The sequence below is a fragment of the Colossoma macropomum genome, unplaced genomic scaffold (assembly GCF_904425465.1).
Source record: "Colossoma macropomum unplaced genomic scaffold, Colossoma_macropomum, whole genome shotgun sequence".
In the NCBI taxonomy this organism is placed as follows: domain Eukaryota; kingdom Metazoa; phylum Chordata; class Actinopteri; order Characiformes; family Serrasalmidae; genus Colossoma; species Colossoma macropomum.
Genome location: NW_023494808.1, coordinates 13,397,928 through 13,417,627, shown reverse-complemented (window position 1 = coordinate 13,417,627; position 19,700 = coordinate 13,397,928). Strand labels below are relative to the sequence as shown.

The 19,700-nt window shown below is 39.1% G+C and overlaps 1 protein-coding gene across 1 annotated transcript; it reads left to right on the top strand.

Annotated features, from left to right (window-relative positions):
• The first annotated feature begins 232 nt into the window (after positions 1-232).
• ubn1 (ubinuclein 1) lies at positions 233-19,086 on the top strand. Its single transcript, XM_036557837.1, has 16 exons — positions 233-1,031; positions 1,601-1,699; positions 1,877-1,975; positions 2,555-2,695; positions 4,487-4,584; positions 4,772-5,213; positions 5,730-5,800; positions 5,981-6,110; positions 9,028-9,146; positions 9,341-9,457; positions 10,349-10,492; positions 10,984-11,034; positions 11,119-11,158; positions 11,241-11,759; positions 12,971-13,208; positions 18,005-19,086. Exons 1-16 carry the CDS (start codon positions 786-788, stop codon positions 18,055-18,057), a joined length of 2,607 nt encoding a protein of 868 aa, XP_036413730.1. The 5' UTR covers positions 233-785; the 3' UTR covers positions 18,058-19,086.
• Positions 19,087-19,700: the final 614 nt, after the last annotated feature.

Genomic DNA, 19,700 nt, shown 5'->3' with positions numbered 1-19,700 from the left:
GGGACTGATCTGGCATCCTGCAGGAAACTAGTGATCTCTGATAATAACCAGTGAGCCAATTCCCACTGGAAAGGAAAGGAATCAGGTTTTAATCCAGATGGATGTCCTTTTTTTCAGCAGCCTGTTCTCAAGAAACACATACAGGGCGCAGGCTGATGACGACGTGGGGGGCTGGCAGGACCCCATCCAATGAAGCTTTGGGGAATGCTGCGTGCTCTGCTGCTGTTGTGGAATTCTGATGCTGCTCTCAGCTGCTCGTCTCAAAGCCCCGCTCTGCTATGATGCGATCGCTACGGTATGATCGAGTCGATGCCCCCCGCTGGAGATCGGCCTCTCACCTCGCATGGCGCTGAGAAAAGCAGCTGAATCCAGCCCGCTGATGCTGAGGATCTGCACACGGACGTAGCGATGGCTGCTGCTCAGATTCACCGAGTGGCTGCTGCGCTGTGCTGTTGAAAAACAAGGCCGTGAATCGCGCTGGTCAGATGTACGAAACGTACTATCGCAGGCTTTTCTAGCGATGCCGTGCAGGAGATGGCCGAAAAAGCAGCGATCTGATGAGGTAGCCTGCCAAGGAGGCGCGCACTGAAGGCCAGGCCTTTTTCTTTACTGGTCAGCTCTGTTTGCTTTCTGCAGGTCTTGAAAACGATGCGAAAACAATGCCTCAGTCTAACTTCCTCCACACGACACCTTGGCTGCTTTCTATTGGCTTCCCAGTAACTTAAGTGCTTAATTGGGCGCACCTGTGCGTGCAGGAGCGAGGAGGACTGGCGCAATTGTGCGCAATGGCCGCGCCGCGAAGGATCCAACTCACTACTGTCTCAAGCGAGCTCACTCACCCTCCGATCTCCAATAGCCATGCCGCTCAAGAGTTGGCCACCAAACTGGGTTCGGGCGCAGCTTGCCCCTCCGATGAGGACCTGCCGGCCTCTGAGAAAACCACAGCCTCAGCAAGAATCGAGCTGCTTCTCTTCGAGCCTGATGAACGACGCTGCCCTGAGTTCTACTACCCTGAACTGCTCAACGTGAAGGTAAAACCCTGCTGATAGAAACACTATTAGAACCAGAAGACATGTAGAACATCTTAGAACGTCTGGATCACATTAGGAAACCAGCAAGCGTGTCTAGGAGTCATCACCCTGCTGAAAAAGGACTAGAACCATTTGAATGGTTTGGCTTGCTAAGCAGAATTGGGTTCATGGTTACCATGTAGAACACCCTAGAACAGTTAAATCTCATCAGGAAACCAATAAGTGTGCCCAGGAATCACAATCCTGCTGGAAAAAAAAAAAAAAACATTAGAACTATTGGAATACTTTGACTTCATAATGGGAATTGGCTTTATGGTTACCATGTAGAACACCTTAGAACATCTACATCCCATTAGGAAACCAGCAAGCGTGCCTAGGTATCACCACCCTGCTGAAAAAAGACTAGAACCATTAGAATGTTTCGGCTTCCTAACAGGAATTGGCTTTATAGTTACCATGTAGAACACCTTAGAACACCTAGATCCCATTAGGAAACCATCAAGCACGTCTAGGAATCACCACCCTGCTGAACATTCAAACATTCTCCTTTCTTTCTTTTTTTTTTCAAGGTCACAGCTGAAAGTGATCTCAGGACTTTGGATGAGGTGGTTGAGGATGAGGAGAGGGAGGAGCTGGAGGCCTTGGCAAGAAAGTTTGAAGAGAAATATGTGAGTCAAGGTGCCTTCAGAGCAGTAGCGATAAGCCCATCACTCCTTCCCAAACCCAGGGTTCTAAGGGCAATTGTCAGTTATCCTGAAGAATAAGGCTGATGCCATTTGATAATGCTTGAAAAAGCAGATTGTAACATGTAAAAATAATCATGATTGACTGCTCTTCTTTTCTAGGGTGGAGCTCCTAAACGCCGGCAAGACAGATTGCAAGATTTGGTGGACATGGGCTATGGATATGATGAAACGGACTCCTTTATTGACAACTCTGAGGCTGTGAGTTTCAGCAGTGTGTCTGTTATTTTTTTTTTTTTATAGTTTATGAAACTTATGGAGTAATTGGGTGATTTAAGTTTTTTATACAATTAGAGTAAAAGACGTTAATGGTACACATGACTGTATTCTCTTGATGTTTTTTGCATACTGTCACTCTTGTAACAAATCCATATCTCCATTTTTGTCATTCTGATGCCATTTTACATATTTTTTTCGTTTCCTTTATTGTGTCAATCTCCTAATGAATGGAGCAATAGAAATGGCCCACAAAATGTCATTACCTGAAGTCCATTGAAAGTTCAGAATGTGTTCTTCTTCTTCTGTCAAGTTACCAGAGATAGTTTTGTTCAGACAGTGATGATATGCTAAGTTATTAAATGACTTGACTGGTATTATTTTCCTAAAATTATTTTCTTTGATGGTAGGTTTTCTAGTTCACTAAGACCTAAAAAAAAAAACAGCCATCTGCAGTGCACCTTTGAGAGAACCTTGAGCTCGTTCTTGCAGTGTGAACAGGTTTACAGAACCTCTGTTGAGTTGTCTTTTCTATTTTCTCTTTATTTACACCTTTTGTCAAAGTATGATGAGCTGGTTCCAGCCTCACTTACCACCAAGCATGGGGGCTTTTACATAAACTCTGGGACGCTACAGTTCCGCCAGGCTTCGGATGAAGGTGAAGAAAATGAGACGGATGACTTTGAGGAGGATGTTAAACCCAAGGTGTGTAAACGTTCCTGTGCAGTTTTGGAACAGTTCTCAAGTAGATTGAAGTTTATCCTTAAAAAAATTTAACATTTTGCGGCTTAGATATTCAAATATCTCCAAGTTACTGTTCAGCTATGCACCTTATTCATGCTGCCTTTTCTGAGTTATTGTCAGAGAACATCTCAAAATGTAGTTCTCTTAACCTCTGTCTAATTTTCTTACGCTATGCTCGTGGGTATATTTAGGTTTTTTCATTTCAATTCACATGACCAAATCGTAAGGCAAATTATTCAGTAACTTCATGAAATAAATGTAAAATTTTATATTTGCTTTTATTATAAAGTTTAAAAATTACATTACACACCTATTTGACTGGAAAGAAGAAAGTTATAGCTCTCATACGACACCCACCTTTTGAATGTCGCTTATGAAATATGAAAGTTATGAAGAATATGACAAAATATCGGGGGTTCAAGGAGTTTAAAAGGTTAAACTTTAAAGCTATGCAGTAATGGATTGGGCTAACTAATAATCATAGTCTGGGTTTAATCAGTTATGTAGGCTTAACTATTAACCTACGTTAATGTTATTGCTAAACAAACAAAGGCTTGAGGATCGTTACCCCATCCAAATTCCAATCTTTTGAAGAACATAGTTTCTCAAAAGTGAAAATACAGTGAGTATGGAGAACAGCTGTATTAGGAACATTTTAAAACATGTTTGAGATCTGCACTGCCTCTATGTAATGTTGCATTTCTTCAAGAATATTTTTAGGACTATCATAAATAGTAGTGTCTTGTTAAGTGAAATTGTTAATTCTAGTTGATCCATCGAATATTTCTTATTTTGAGATGGCTGTGTACTTATTATAAGACTATCCATCTTATCTAGACACTTTTACCTGTTTTAAGTAATTTCATCAAGAAAATTTGGCTCACTATACTGGCAGATAACTTTGCTGGTTCACGCACATTTCTTAAAACTAGCAAAATTATCTGCCAATATAGTGAGGAATTTTATTAATAAAATTACTTAACAAGTAATAAATGTTTAGAAATAAGTTAACTAAGTTTAAAATAAGCTTAGAGCAATCTCAACAGGTGAAATCTTAGATTTATTGACTAGATCTAAGTTACTTTTACTTGACAAGACACCTTTTTTTGCAGCGTAGATAACTATTTTCAACAACTGAAAAGTCTTAAATCATTCACAAATCTTTTCAGTTCTTGTTTTACTAGATATAGTTTTGAGACCATAAATATAGGATACTCCTGCATTCTTTTCACTGTGGTGTTACCCAAGGGTCTATACTTGGTCTATACTCATTTTCTGTTGCCGCTGATCCATATCTTCAGTGTACATGAAATAAACCTCCATAGCCATGTGGATGCCTATTATGTGTAACAGTGGTACCAAATTATACCATTGTCCCTGACTGGCTAGTGAACCGTTTTTCTTAAATAATAAAGATTTCCTGTTCTGGTAGTTCTTCACTGGATTTCTGTTATTCTTAAACTTTAAATGGCTTTTACTGGTTTTTTAAAGCAGTTAATGACAACGCATCTGCCTGAAGGTACTGAACTCCTCCCATAAGACATTTATCAGACACCTTGAATGAGCACTTTTACAGATTTTAAATATGACTCTGAATTTTGCCTTCCTTTCATATATACGTGGTTCCTTTTAAAATGCTGTCTAATGCGTCCGTATTTAACTGTTACTGTGCTTTAATTTTTTTTATCTGTATTGATTTTGTGCATGAAAAGTCCTGTGTGAATGTTTGTTTTTTTTTCATCCGTCTTGCAGAAAAGAAAACTCAAAGAAGGAAGGGAGGAGAAGATGATCAACAACAAGAAGAAGAGACAAGAGACTGTGCTGCCTGAGAGAGATGATGCAAAAAAAAGGTTTTCTGGTGCTCTAAAGCTTTGCTGATTGCATTACAGTACAGCTGGAATTTTTTTTCCCTTACAAATTACACAAGCTGTTGTCACAATGGTTTACATAAGTACACCAAAGAAGTACCTCAAGATATTTAAGGAACTGTTTTCGAATGAAACGTTCCATGATGCATGATTTTGTCCTTTTCTACAGTGCTCTGCCTACCATGCCGCCTGGAGAGAAGAAAAAGAAAAAGAAGAGTGGCAAGCCACTCAGCATCGATGGCATGCTAAGAAAATTTCATAAGGAGAAGCTTCAGCAGCTGCACATGTTCAACGAGAAAGGGAAGGAGGGAGTCACTTCAGCTGACAGCGGCTCCACCAGCCAAGCGGAGGTCCCGGAAGAATCCGCCTCAGCTGATCCACTCTTGACGCTAATCGGTTCAGCGAGCGCAGACGACCTCCTCCAAGCGGTGAAGGCCGCAGATCAGGACTTTGACCTTGATGGGCTCCTGACTGAGGACCAGGACACTGGTTCTCCTGACGTGGAGGAGAACCAAGAACCCACAGTTGTATGCCAGCCAGCGAAGCCTCCTGTTTCACTTCCTGATGGATTACCCCCGATGTTAGAGCTGTACATCCAAGAACTCACTCAGGTACTGCTTTCTCACAAAATGAAAGGTTTTACCATCTTTTTTCACATTTCTGCGTAATTTAGTTTTTGAGATGTAAACAAAGTCATTGAGTGGTTGAGTTGCCAACTTTTGATTTCTTTCCAGTGGTGGGGTCACCATGTATACAACACTAATATAGCCATTTTATTTACTATCCAAAACCACCAATGAACCTACACACAAGTTTTTAATGATAAAATAGTCATAAAATTGACTACTTTGCATTACAATACCCTTCCTTGTGAGGTAGATTTTAGAGGCGTTCAACACTTCAGACATCTAGTTTTAGTTACCACCACTGTGAACAGTTCTGACAGTCAGTTTCTGTAGAACAGAGCATTTCACACCAAACCACTCCGAATGACATTATTTAGATCTTAACCTTTTAATTTTGCAGCAAATTTTGAAAAATGATGTCCTTTTAAAACCTACCTGTTGTAATACTCTCCTCTAATGGATAATTCATGATGTCTCTCTCTATAAAACTTGCTCTTTTAGGCAATCAAAGACATGGAAGGAGAGAACAAGATGGAGCTTTTTGCTCCGGAAATAAACAGTGTTTTGCTACAGTAAGTCATAAACAGGATACTTGTTGTAGAGAAGGTAGCCGTTCAGTTTCCAAGTAAATTTTAAGCAACAAAGATCAGTTTCATTTTTAGAAGATCAGTTTTTTTTTTTAAGGAATCTTTTTACATCTTTCAACTGACCATCGTCCATTGTCTTTTTGTTTGTGTGTCTGGCTATTTTAGTGTGGCGGTTAGGTCTAAGGAGTTGTCTGATAAGGTACGTTCCAGAATCTTTTCCTACCTGGCATCGCACCTTTCCTGCAAGAAAGGTACTCTGCTTAAGCGAGCCAAGAAACTCCATCTTCTTCATCTGGTTAGTATCTTTAAAAAAAAAAAGATACCAAAACAATCTAGGCCAGATTCAAAACTCTCATACGAGCTTCATACTCTATAGTGCTCTCCGTGAAGTACTTGCACCGTGAAGTGACTTGTGTAGAAATAAGTATTATTTCTGATTGGTTGGGCCCCTGATTTAGGTTGGTGTTGAAGTCCAGAGAATCTGTACTTAAGTAAAAGTATGGGTATTGTGTTAAAAGTGGAAGTACTGAATCAGAAATCTAGTGTAGTAAAAATCAAAAAGCTTGTTGCATTATGACAAATGAACCTGAAGTAAATGGAAAATAGTGTTGCGTACTCCTTGCTTCGGATACAAATCCTGCGTCCCGCTAACTTCTGCCTTGGTGTTTTTTTGGATATTGTGCAAGCCACCATTCAGATGTGAGAGCAATTTCTTGATTACAATTTAGGAAAAAACAAATAATCATCTAACCAGAACCATCCCAAGGTTTTTCAGTGCCTTGTGAATTTTTTCGAATTTGTGTTTCTATGCTATGCTGCTCAAAGCAGTTAGAAGGTTGTGGGTTTAAGTCCCAGCACTGGCTTGGTGTTTTGGTTATGCCCTTGGCCCAGGGGGTCTCAGCGAACAGCATGTGAAATACTAAAAATATTTTATGGTATGAAAATTGCTGGATGTGGATAAAACAACTCGGTTTGAATGACGAAAACATGAAAAACATCATAAAACATGGCTTATAAATGGCTGATCACACCTGTGTTAGAACTGTCTGGGCCTGGTCTAAAGTGCTACATCGAACAACAGAAATACTTTATTGTTCAGTTATATTTGCCAGGTTAGCTTTCGCTTGGTTGTTAGGTTTCTCTGACTCAGAGATGCTATGGGTGGGGCAGCCAACATCAGCCTTGTGATTGGTGATGATACTGCTTATGTAAGCTTTACCCAAGTTTAGGACTGGCCAGTACACATCAAAAAGTATTTTGTGAAATATGTCTGCAGTTTACTGGATATTCACAGGATGTACCTTATACACTTTGTGTGCCAGGAGGAAGATTATCCTACATGTTTGTGTGCTTGCAAGAGCAAGACTAACCTACTTAGAAAGAAAACACAGATTTAGGTTCCTTGGGGCTTTAACCCCCATACACATACACACAAACGCTGCCTAATGTGGTGCTGCACTGCTCTGAATTGTTTTATTTTCAGTTTTGTTTGAATGTGTAAGAGTTACACTAATGCCAGCTTGGTAGTGGTTATTAGCCTGGAGCTCAGTGGATAGCAGTCTGGATTGGATGAGCAATGCAGGGATTCCAAATGGCTGTGCGTATGTATTTGCATAAGGCATGCTGAGTGTTGTAGTGAGAGAACGTTGATGGCAGCGCTGCTCTGCTGGCTTTGTGCTGCCCCAGACTGGGCATATTTAAGCAACAAAATGACAGATTTCCCCTGTATGATTAATAGAATATAATATAACATGTACTGCTTGTTAATTGCTGCATAAGCTGTTGGAAATGGAAGCTTTTTGTTGCAGTTTTTGTTCTTTTAATACATTTGTGTTTAGCATTTGGCCAGCAAACATAGTCACCCTCTTAAAAATAATGATTCTTGAAGGGTTCTTTAGTAAAGAAATGGGTTCTATGTAGAACCACAAACACTCAAAGAATCCTTTGCATGCCTAAAAGGTTCTTTGCATCATTAAATGGTTTCTTCTACAGATTGGTGGGGAATATCGCTGCTGTCAGAACAAAACCTCGTATCTCCAAAATGAGACAAAAATGGAGATTTTTGAGAGGTTTTGTTCCTACAGCAGCGATATGTTGTAGATGGTTCTACATAGAAGCTTTTTGAAAAGGGTTCTCTATAGCATCAAAAAGGGTTCTTCTGTTGTTACAAGCTTGACATTGTATAGAAGGACCCCTTTCAAAATGTTTCTATACATAACCATCTACAGCGCATTCTCAATCAATCTGAAGAACGCTTTCATGATGCAAAGAACCATTTAATCATGAAAAGTGTTCTTTGAGTGTTCAAAGTTCTATATAGACCATTTTTTATATTTTTTTTTATTTTTTTTACTAAGAACCCTTGAAGAACCAACCACTTAAACAATACAGAGTCTTTTGTGGAGAGTTGGGAAAGTAAAGTGTTAGCTAAACTTTAAGAATATTGCTATTGTCAGAAGAAAACCTCGTATCTCCAAAATAACTTTACGAGAGAAGGAAAAAACTGTACTGTACTTTTAATGTAAGTCAATGGAACCAGGTTTTTTTCCAAGTCATTTTAGGTCATTTCTTTTAGTCTATTCATCATGAAACTTACATACAATGTAAAGGTCAACAGGTATTTTCAAATTATGTCAAAAACTGAAAAACGTCAAAAATGGAGATACGAGGTTTTCTTCCGACAGCAGCGATTATGCACATGCCAGGGAGGGAAAATGCTGTTGTACTTTTTGTACTTGAGTAAAGTATTATTCAGGTTGAATTTTATTCAAATACATTTTTAAGGCAAAAGCACACTTTTTACTCCTTACATTTCATTTAGACCTACAAAGTACTCATTATTAGTCTCAAAGGCCATGAGATTCTTTTTCTTGCCAATCAAAATTTATTGTAATTTTAGAAAATCAGATTAATATCAGTGTAAAAAAAGTCAGCTCATACTCAGCATTAAAGTTCATTTAATGTTACATTTAAAAAAGTATAGTTTTGGCTCCACTTTTAACTGAGTAAGATGTTTACACTCTGCTCATATGTTCACTTAAGTATAGCCTCTCTGTAGGATTTTCACCTCTGATGTTGGTTAGTTTGTCACTCTTAATGTAGCTCTCAAATAGAGTGACTTGTATTTTTTTTTTTCTTAATACTTGAATTGTTATGCTTAGTAAATCATACTATTCACAGTATGAATCCATGTGTGCTCCATCCCTCGTCAGGGTGATGAGCTAAGAGATCTGCTACAGAGACTGGAAGATGCAGTCACCAGAGCCATGCCAGAGCAGATTGACCGTTTCAATGACAACTGCCAAGCTCACTCTGAAGCCAGAGCTGCCAAGTATGCTGCCTGCTTTATATTATCATCAATATCAAAACATATTATTTGTATTGGCCAGTGTACCACCCACAAAAAATGACTTTTTATCCAATAGCAAAGAAACATGCTGGTTTCATTGTGTCAGTCCAACATGAATAGCCTTTATACTTTTTCACTTGGTCTGAATAAATATGGTTTTGGTCTGTTTTTTCCAGACTGGAGGCTGAGAAAGAACAGAGAGCAATAGATGGGTCTGATGAAGAAGAGGAGGATAAAAGTGGAAAACGAGTTTTTGGACCACGCAAGAGATTCAAATGGACTGAAGAGATCAGGTTAACCATTGCTACATGTTGTGTTGTAAGCATGCCTATGCACATATTACAGCAGTGCTGCAGTAGTTTACTGGTTTAATGACTAGGAAAACTTACATTTTCCTACTTATATTACATTAACTTAAAAAAATACAGCTGCACTGGGGTGGATTCTTGGACTGGCTGGCTTACCCCCCATTAGTTGGTGAATGCAGAAGGAAGGCGCACAGCTAATATTACTGCTAGCAAGAATATATCACTCTACAGCCAGCTGTGGCAACTTTTTGTTTTCCAGTCATTCCATGCTGGTCTAGTGCTGGTTTAGCTGGTCACCCAACATGGTCATACTGGCTGACCAGCATATCAGCATCCAAAACACAACATATGCTGGTCTATGCAGGTTTTTCTAGCAGGGGGCTAAAAGCTAAAGGCTGCTGGCTATCTATAAACCTTACCTCAGTTTAGCTCTTTTTCTCCAGCTAAAAGGATGAATTACATGCCTCCGGTGTCCATGTTGTAACAAATAAAGGCAGAATTGCTGTATTCTTTTCAGTTTTGTTCAACAACTGTGGTAAGAGTTGCCCTAAAGCTGGCTTGTTTGTGTTTATTAGCCTATAGCTCAGTGGCTAGGCTAGCAGTCAGGATTGGATGAGTGTTGCAGGGATTCCCAATGGCTGTACAATATATTTGCATAAGGCATGTTGGGTATTGTAGTGAGAGAACATTGATGGGCAAACAATACAAATTCATGAGTTCTGTCAAGCTACAAAGGTTCAAGGATACAATGCTGCAAGTACAAATGCTGCTGCGTAATAAATAAGATGTTCAGTTTGAGTTTTATGTCAGAACACAGTTGTGCCAAACCAGGCTGTATATTCATTATTAAATATTATAATATGTGTGTGCTTTCAGACTATTGCTGTCTGAGCTTGTGAAGCTGAAGATGAATTGCTACGAGCTTGAAGCTCCTGACAGCCCAAGCTTGGAAGAGTACTTGAGAACTTTTTTGGAGGATTATGTAAAACCAATGTGGCCTAAAGGCTGGATGCAGTCCAGGTAATGTTTTATTCCTTTTAATGATTTGCAACGTGGACGCTTGTGAGCCCTAAGCAGGGTGGGGTGGGGGGGGCAGTGGTTCTGAAAAGTCCTCAGGGACAGGTGGTCCACATTTTTGCTCTCCCTATGCACCACAAGTTGGGTTGGACCTTCCTGGGGGTCCCTGAGGACTGGCTTGAGAGCCCCTACACTAAAAACCATTTGAACCAAGAAGGTTCACATGTGGAGGTTCTTTAAACATTGCACTCACACATCTCATTTACTATAATGGAACCATTGAAAGAGAACCTAATGTGTGCTTCTGTGGCATCACAACCCATTTTAGCTGTTTTATTATTATTTATTTAATAAACTCTTGTATTTTAAATTTATTTACTTCACATATAAACGTCTTAATAACCACTAGGGGTCACTATAATGCTGGCAGTGTTAAAATTTCCTCTGCATTTCAGTCTTAATCAGGTGTTTTTCTAACACATTTGTCACCACAGGATCCTACTTATTGAGAGCCGTAGAGTACATGGCCATATCACTGGTGTGGTGTAAGTATGATTATGAATTTGCAAAAGCCATGGATGCTGCTTTTTAAAATAATTAAATGATGCCAATTAATTTTCATTGTACAGGGCAAGAAAGAAATCAATGACCATGCCAAAATCCAAAAAGGTTAGTTTCAAAATGATATCTAACCTTTGTTTTGACATTATACTGGTGCCTACCTTTTTATTTGTTCTCATCTAATCAACAGGCCAGTTTTCTCTCTGAAAATGCTGGGGAGGTCCAACCAGTGCCAGCCCTGAAGGGGCCACCAGGAGGTGCTGCTGCCCAGCGCAAGCGCCTCAGTCTGCCTCTGAGCACCCAACAAGCCCCCCAGAACACTGTGAGCAAAGCTTCATTAGATGCACAAACGTCTTATTTTTCTCCTCCGCTACCTGAGCTTCAACAGATGAGAGGAGAAGTGGGGAGATCCTCGCTAGGAAGGCTTCAAGCCACTGACAGAAAGCTTGAAATAGTCGGAAAAGCTCTCTCCAGTGTCCAGACGGGCAACCCGGGTGGTCCACTGCGCACAGATTCATCTCCGAAGATCTCGTCCAATTCTGGAGCAGCTGCAACTTTGAACCGTCTTCCTGCGGGGGAGAAGAAACCTCAGAAGCTGATGCTGGTAGCTCCACCTGCTGCTGCTGAAGGTGACTCGGCAGCAGTGCAGGGCGTGGCCAGACTGCTCACGACCACCTCATTTTGCAAAGCCCCTGTTTCTGTGGCAGTGGTGAGTGTCTGAGTGCATGTACATGAAAGCATTTTTTAGATATAAATCAGAGGCTGGGTGAGCCAAAACACAGCCATGTACCTTTTTTTCCCTTCATGTAGAGAAATTTAAAGAGAAAAAAATAATCTAAGAATTATCTTAGAATAAATCTAAATAAGCTCAAGCTAAGTTATACATGCTTATACAAATGAAGGTTCCTAATTATTTAACAAGTAATTCTTGAGTTGAAGTGGATGTGCTAGAGCGGGGAAACCACTAAAAGCCAGGATTTCTCCAGGAAAACTGGCAGCACTCCGAAGAACCTTTTTTGGAATCTATATTTAAGAGTGTATATTATTTGTGAAGGGCATGTTTAGTTGGATAAAACACTTGGTCTTCCACATTTGCTTATGAATATGTGGGAATATTAGCATTTACCTGAAGTCTAACAATCTGCATCACAGTCTGATGTCATGTTTCAAAAACCCGTGTTAAAATTGAAGGTGTTGACACACCTGAGAGGACAACAGTGACCACAACACAATGTAAATGAATATAAATTGAGAGTTTTTAATAGTTTTTGCTCTTAGTAAATACAGGCTAAAATCATCTAGATTTTTAAGAGCTTTTTGCGAAGGGGGTGGCTCTTCGGTTTAAAAAGTGGGATACCTTTTGAAAAATGAGATTATGTATAGATTAGTTACTTTTTGAGGATTGTATTTGTAACAGTACCTCAGGCTTTTAATTATTCATTTGCTCAGTGTTCCCAAAAACTGCGTAATACATGTGTTCTTTTGAGAAATGGGGTACACTAGGCCTCAAGTCTTCAAATGTCTTGTGATTTATGAAGATAATTAACCAGTTGACCAAACAAGCCAGGTAGATTAGAAGTTGTCCAAAGGTGTTTCAGAAGAAGTTAATTTGAATATATATTTTTTTTTTTAAGTAACCTAAAATGTTCAATTTCAGAATTAAACTTGTCATGTAATTGGTTATCAGGATCAGGTAACACTTTGTTAATCTGCCTAACGTAGCATCTAGCATCTGCTTCATAATCCTGGCACTGGCAACTGTCCTGCTATTATTATTATTATTATTATTATTATTTTGTTTATTTTGTATTTTATTTATTTTTTTAATGAATAGGTTTTGTAAATATTACTGTATTTTTGCATTGAAATAATACACTTCTGATATCCTTTGATTCTGCCATGTCTCTTGTGTCTATACAGGCAGCTGTGGAAAGCTCTTGTGGGGATCCAGCTCTTCCTACTCCATCGCTCTCCCTCCAGGCCTCATCCTATCCCAATATACCACAGTCGGGGGCTTTAACAAACTTGGTCCCTCTGCATGCTTTACCCTTCCCTGGGCTGGCTTATGCCAGCAAAACATCTGGACACGCTCAAATCTGCAAAGACTCCATACTAACCAGCCCCGGACCTGGAAGTTTCCAGTATGGTCTCACACATGGTGAGTGAGAAACTGAGGCCTAAAACGAGGAAAGCACTGAACATCCCCTTTTTTTTAAATTCATTTAATTTCCAGTCAAAAAGGCCATTAAGTACAAGTAATTCAGGTAAAAAGCAGAACATGTATATTAAACAGAAAATAACATGGGAGCCTCAATAACTCACATACAATTGTAACAAATGTTCAGTATTTAGTGTGTCCACCCATTACCCATAACAGCTTCCATTCTTTTTGTAAGGCTTGCTTCCAGTTTTCAAAGCAATCTGGAGAGATATTTTTCTGCACCTCCAAGTTCAGTCTTAGAAGTTGGTTGCATTTTCTGCCTCTCGCAATCCAAGTAATCACAAACACATTCATTGATGTTGAGGTCTGGGCTCTGAATTAGCCAGTCCTTTGATTTAAGAACACCAGCAGCTTCTTTACTTAAGTACATCTTGATCTTCTCTGCAGTGTGATTGGGAGTTGTTCTCTTGCTGAGGCATGAGTGTCTTCCCATTCAAACATTTTCCATAGGGTATTGCATGATGCATTAAAATATGTTTGTACCTACCAACATTTATGCCTTCAATCAAAGCAAATCGCCAACTCCAGATGTTGTACATCGCCAAACTTGCACTGATCCTCCACCGTGTTTGACTTAAGGTTATAGAAATAGTTCAGAGTCTGTCCTTCCTTTGAGTTTCATTACTTCCAAAGTTCTCAAATTTAAACTAGAAGTCCATAACACCGTACTTCACATCTCAGATGTCCAGTTTTGGTGTTCTAGTGCAAATTTTCATCTTTTTTGTCTATTTCCTTTTCTCACTGAGGGCTTCTTGACAGCTACACATCCCGTCAGACGCATAGCGCTGAGTTGTATTCTGGCTTTTGACTGGAAATTAAATAAGTGAATGGTGGTCTCTGACTTTTGCACAGAACTGGCTGTTTATGATTAAAAGTATTGGTATCAGGCCAATTCCTGTAGCCATGATGGCTTACTTTTAGATGCTTATAGGTGAAGTGCTTCATAGTTTATGGGTTGGTTTCCCAGATAAGAATTAAGTCTAGAATAACTATTGTTAGTATCTTATCAGGGGAAAAAAGTGATATTGTGCCATCTCTAATTACAACCCCATTTCCAAAAAAGTTGGGACGCTGTGCAGAATGTAAATAAAAATAGGATGCAGTGATGTGCAAATCATGTAAACCATATTTTTAAGATACTACATAGACAACATATCAAATGTTGAAACTGAAATTTTGTTTTTTGAAAAATATATGCCCATTTTAAATTTGATGCCAACAACACATTCCAAAAAAGTTTGGACGGGGGCATGTTTACCACTGTGTTTCACCACCTCTTCTTTTAACAACCCTCTGTAAGTGTTTGGGAACTGAGGAGACCAATCGCTGTAGTTTGAAAGTGAAATGTTTTCCCATTCTTGTTTGATATTGGATTTCAGCTGCTCAACAGGGTTCGGGGTCTCATTTGTCATATTTTTCACGCAACAATGCACAAAATGTTTTCAGTGGTGACAGGTCTGGACCGCAGGCAGGCCAGTTTAGCGCCCAGACTCTCTTAATACAGAGCTGTGCTGTTGTAATACATGCAGAATTGTCTTGCTGAAATAATCAAGGCCTTCTCTGAAAATGACGTTGCCATATGTTGCAAAACATCTCGTTCAGCATTAATGGTGCCTTCACAGATGTGCGCATCACCCATGCCATGTGCACTACTGCACCCCTATACCATCATGAATACTTTTGAACTGTGCGCTGATAACAAGCTGAGTGGTCTTTAGCCTGGAGGACACAGCGTCCATGATTTCCGAAAAGAATTTCAAATGTTAATTTGTTGGACCACAGGACACTTTTCCACTTCACCATAGAGTTCAGGCCCAGAGAAGATGGCAGCGTTTCTGGATCCTGTTTATATACGGTTTCTTCTTTGCGTTTTAGAGTTTTAACTTGTATTTGTGGATGCAGCGACAAACTGTGTTCACAGACAGTGGTTTTCAGAAGTGTTTCTGATCCCATGCAGTGACTCCCACTACCGAATCATGTACTTGTTTTTGGCCTTGTCCCTTGCATACAGCGATTTCTCCAGATTCTCTGAATTTTTTAATGTTGTTCTGTACCATAGATGATGAATAGCAAAAGTTCTTTGCTGTTTTATGTTAAACATTATTCTTGAACTGTTGCACTTTTGACACATTACACAACTTTACCAGCCTTTTGTTGCCTCTGTCCCAACTTTTTTTGGAATGTGTTGTTGGCATCAAATTCAAAATGGGCATATATTTTTCAAAAAACACTAACATTTCTGTGTCAATTTTATGTTGTTTTTGTATTATTGTCATTGAAATATAGTGTTTAAATGACTTGCACATCATTGCATCTTGTTTTTATTTACACTTTTGCATAGCGTCCCAACTTTTTTGGAAATGGGGTTGTAAAAGGACTGTTATAAATTCCTGTACAAATTTCATGACTTGGTTAGTTCCCATCTCTGATGTTACTGTCCATTTCTCATCCTGTCTTTCCTCTCTCTCTCTCTCTCTCTCTCTCTCTCTCTCTCTCTCTCTCTCTCTCTCTCTCTCTCTCAGGTATTTACTCTGCACTGTGTTCTAGTGTTCTCTATCCTCTCTCTGGTCCTGTCTCCTCTTCTCCGTCTTCTCTCCATGCTTTGTCTACTAGGCCCTGTCCTTTAGGTGACCTTACAGAATTGTGGGACAACTTTCATCTGTGTGTTTCGTGATGAGCTGATCACTGTGTGCATTTTCATGAGCTGTGAATTTGGTTTATAGTTCTAGATGGTGAAATAACAGCACAGAGCAGCTTCATGTATTACTGCTTGCCAGGCTATATTTAGATAGAATGAAATACTGTCCCATTTGATGTTTCAGCTACTCATGTTACTTTTTTTTTTTGTATCCTCATTCATGCACTGACACATTCTGATCTCAAAAGAGCGAAAAAGAATATTTGCTCTATAAAGAGATCAGATGTACATTGTGTAACAAAGAATCTTACTAGCTTAAGAGAGCAGGCTTTGAGACTCGCATTGTTTTCTTTAACTCCTCAAGAGACACTCTGAACTGCCAAATTAGTATTAGTGCAAAAATGCATTGTAATACTTTGACCTGAAGGTTAGAATAGATTATAATAATACATTTTTTTGGTCTAAATAAAATTCTCAGGCTGTTGTCTAACTTAAAAACAGCTCTGTGAATTGTTTTTGTCTGTATTCTAGTACTAGGTAAATGCACTATATGGCCAAAAGTATATGGGCACCTGATCATCACACCTGTATGGGCTTGTTGGACAACCCATTCCAAAATTATGGGCATTAATATGGAGTTAATTAATATAGAGCTCCCTCTTTGTGGCGTTAACAGCGTCCGCTCTTCTAGGAACACGTTTTGCAAGATTTTGGAGTGTCTTTTCAGTGAAAACAGAGTTTGTGAGGTCCGCCAAACCCAGATTTGTTCATCAGACTGTCAGAGAGTCCAGTGGTGACATGCTTACACCACTCCAGCCGACGCTTGGCATTGCTCATAGTGATCTTAGGCTTGTCTGCAGCTGCTCAGCCATGGAAACCCATTTCATGAAGTTCCTGATGCACAGTTCTTGTGCTGATGCTGCTTCCAGTAGTTGGAACTCTGTAGTGAGCGATGCAAGGACTTTTTTTTAAATGCGCTACATGCTTCAGCACTTGATGGCCCTGCTTTAAGTTTGCATGGCCTACCGCTTTATGGCTGAGCTATTCTTACTCCTAGGCACTTCCATTTCACAATAATAGCACTTAGAGTTGACTGGGCCAGATCTAACGTGGCAGAAATTTAAAGAACTGATTGGTGGCAAATGGTGCCATGTTTAGCCACTGAGCTCTTCAGCATGACTTGTTCTACTGCCAGTGTGGAGATTTCATGGCTAAGTGCTTGATTTTACACACCTGTTAATGGGTGTGACTGAAACAATGGCCAGATGGTGTAGTACTTTTACCAAATGGTCAAATTGAATTGCACTCAAATTTGAGATTTCACAATACACTAAATCACTTCCCTCAAAATCCTAATAAAATCTTTTTGAGGTCAGAGATACACATACCTGTGAGCGAGCACCCACCATGCTCTGTACAGTGTCATAAAGCAGCAGTTTGGCCAAAATGAAACCGTAACCATTGCTATATCTACTGTAAACATGCCTATTCAGCTCCTATGGTGGTGCCACAGTAGTGCCAAGGGTGAGTTATTCTGGTTTAATGATCAACAAAACACCCTTCAGGTTATGTATCTTGAAGTCGGGAGGGAAAATACTACTTTTGCTAGCTGGCTAATGGAGGAGGAAACTAGGATAGCTGACGTTACTGCTAGGAACAAATACATACATCATCTAAACCGCTTTGCTAGGAACAAATAGCGCATCTATATTTATTAGACCTTATATCAGTGTGGGGGGTGATGCCCATGGTTGTATGCTATATCTGCGGAATGAATGCTGGGTATTGTAGTGATGGATAAACACAAAATGAAAAATTACGAATTCTGTCAAACCAATGAGATGCAGTGCTGTGATTACAGAATATTACAATATTACACAACATGACCAATAACATTTTAAATGCTAGTTTTAGGCCAGAATGAACCAAAGTTAGGACAGCCTGTTAGCAAGATTCACTTGTTTGTATCACAAACAAGTTTGTCTGTCTCTGTGTCAGTGTGTTTGCATGGAAGTGACTAAAATTCAGTGTCATTTGTAAATGGTGGCCTTTCAATTCATTATGTGTAAGTTTTCCTTTTTTATGTCCAACACAGATGGAAGTCAGATCCATGCAGAAGGTGCCAACGCACAGAGAAAACTGCACTGAGTTGGCAAAAGTTGGGAGGGATGACAAGTATGCTTTCAAACTACATTCTCATGACTGAACTGGACTTTACAGTGGTAAGACCACAAAGTTATTAAAGACTGTTGAGTACGACTCCACCTTAAAGGTAAAATAAATTCTTTTCATCATTTCCACTTAAAATACATTAACAACAGAAACTTCTAACAAAATGCTATACTGTGATGACAGAAGTAAAACTACAGAAGTAAAACTAACCCAGTTCAATCTGGATTCAGACCTGACTTTATTGCATTACTACTATTCGGGACCATCAGTGCATCAAGAATGTGGTAGTGGTGCCTTTTAATAATACCAATCTTTAATAACAATAACCTTTAAGTGGAAGACATTAAGTTTTTGGTCCTTACTGTAAAATCTGCACTTAAGAACTTTTGAGGCTGAGGCTTTTTTCCTTCTTTCTCTCACTTGAGATCTCTGAAATGTTTCTCTTTTGATTTCTTTGTTGTTACTGTAAAATCTGCACTTAACTTGGAGATTGAGGCTTTTTTCTCTCCTTTCTCTTGCCCGAGATCTCTCATATATAATGTTTCTCTTTCATATCAGCACTTAATATGAGATGATTATGCTTTAAACAGCAGTCCACGTACTTTCCAAAGACCTTGTATTAGAGTATGTGGAAAGATCCTGACCTATTCGGCTGTAGTCATTCATTTTTGATCAGTTGGCAGTGAACTATTTTTACTATGTGAGATCAATTAGAGGTCATTACAGAAGAAACAAACAACCCACAAGGGAGAGGCTATTTTATGTGGGTACGAATGATTATGTAAAGGATGTTTGGATTTTTTTTTTTTTTCTGAAATTAAAAATGCCATTATTATTATTATTATTATTATTATTATTATTATTGTCTCAGGGATTCTTAAGGAGGGTGGTGTTGCATTAAGCACAAACTTGGGAGTAACAGTACTGCATGTAGTTTTGTATGTCAAAATGTGACTGATAAACTGATACGATGGTAATGTTTATAAATAAAATATGCAAACATTATGGACAGTGTGATCTTTCAGTCTCTGCAGATTATGCTGTTGCATAAATTTGACTACATAAGTAGTGCACATTGTTTCCTGAACACTGATCTTACTACTGTCGTCCAACTGGTGTGGTGTGTTTTTTTTTTTTTTTTGGTTTCATGTTACTTGATGTGGTATTAGAGCTCATACATGACTGTATTCTACTAGACAGACTATTGTCAAATTCAATTGGCTTACAAATATAAAAGGACAAAACCTTTCTGCATGTTCAAAAGTAAAATATGGTATACATCAAATTTCTGTTCTAGGGCCACTGCTGTTTTCATCTATGCTGCCAAAGTGTGTGGATATTTGTTAACATAGCATTAGCTTTCACTGCAATGTTGACAACTATATCAGCCAGAACAGAAGATAAATCCCAACCTAAGACGGAAGACTGTGTGTAAAGGACAAAGACCAAACAGTGGTGGTTTTACTTTGTTCAAAGACTGCTGGGACATCTAATTAGATGCTGGCTTGTCAATTGTATTAGGTGTAGCTATAAAATCAATAATGTCACTACTGACTTAGGTCTTTTCATTTAGTGTGCATGTAGATTGTTAGAACAGCCTTCCTCCATCTAAAGAAATA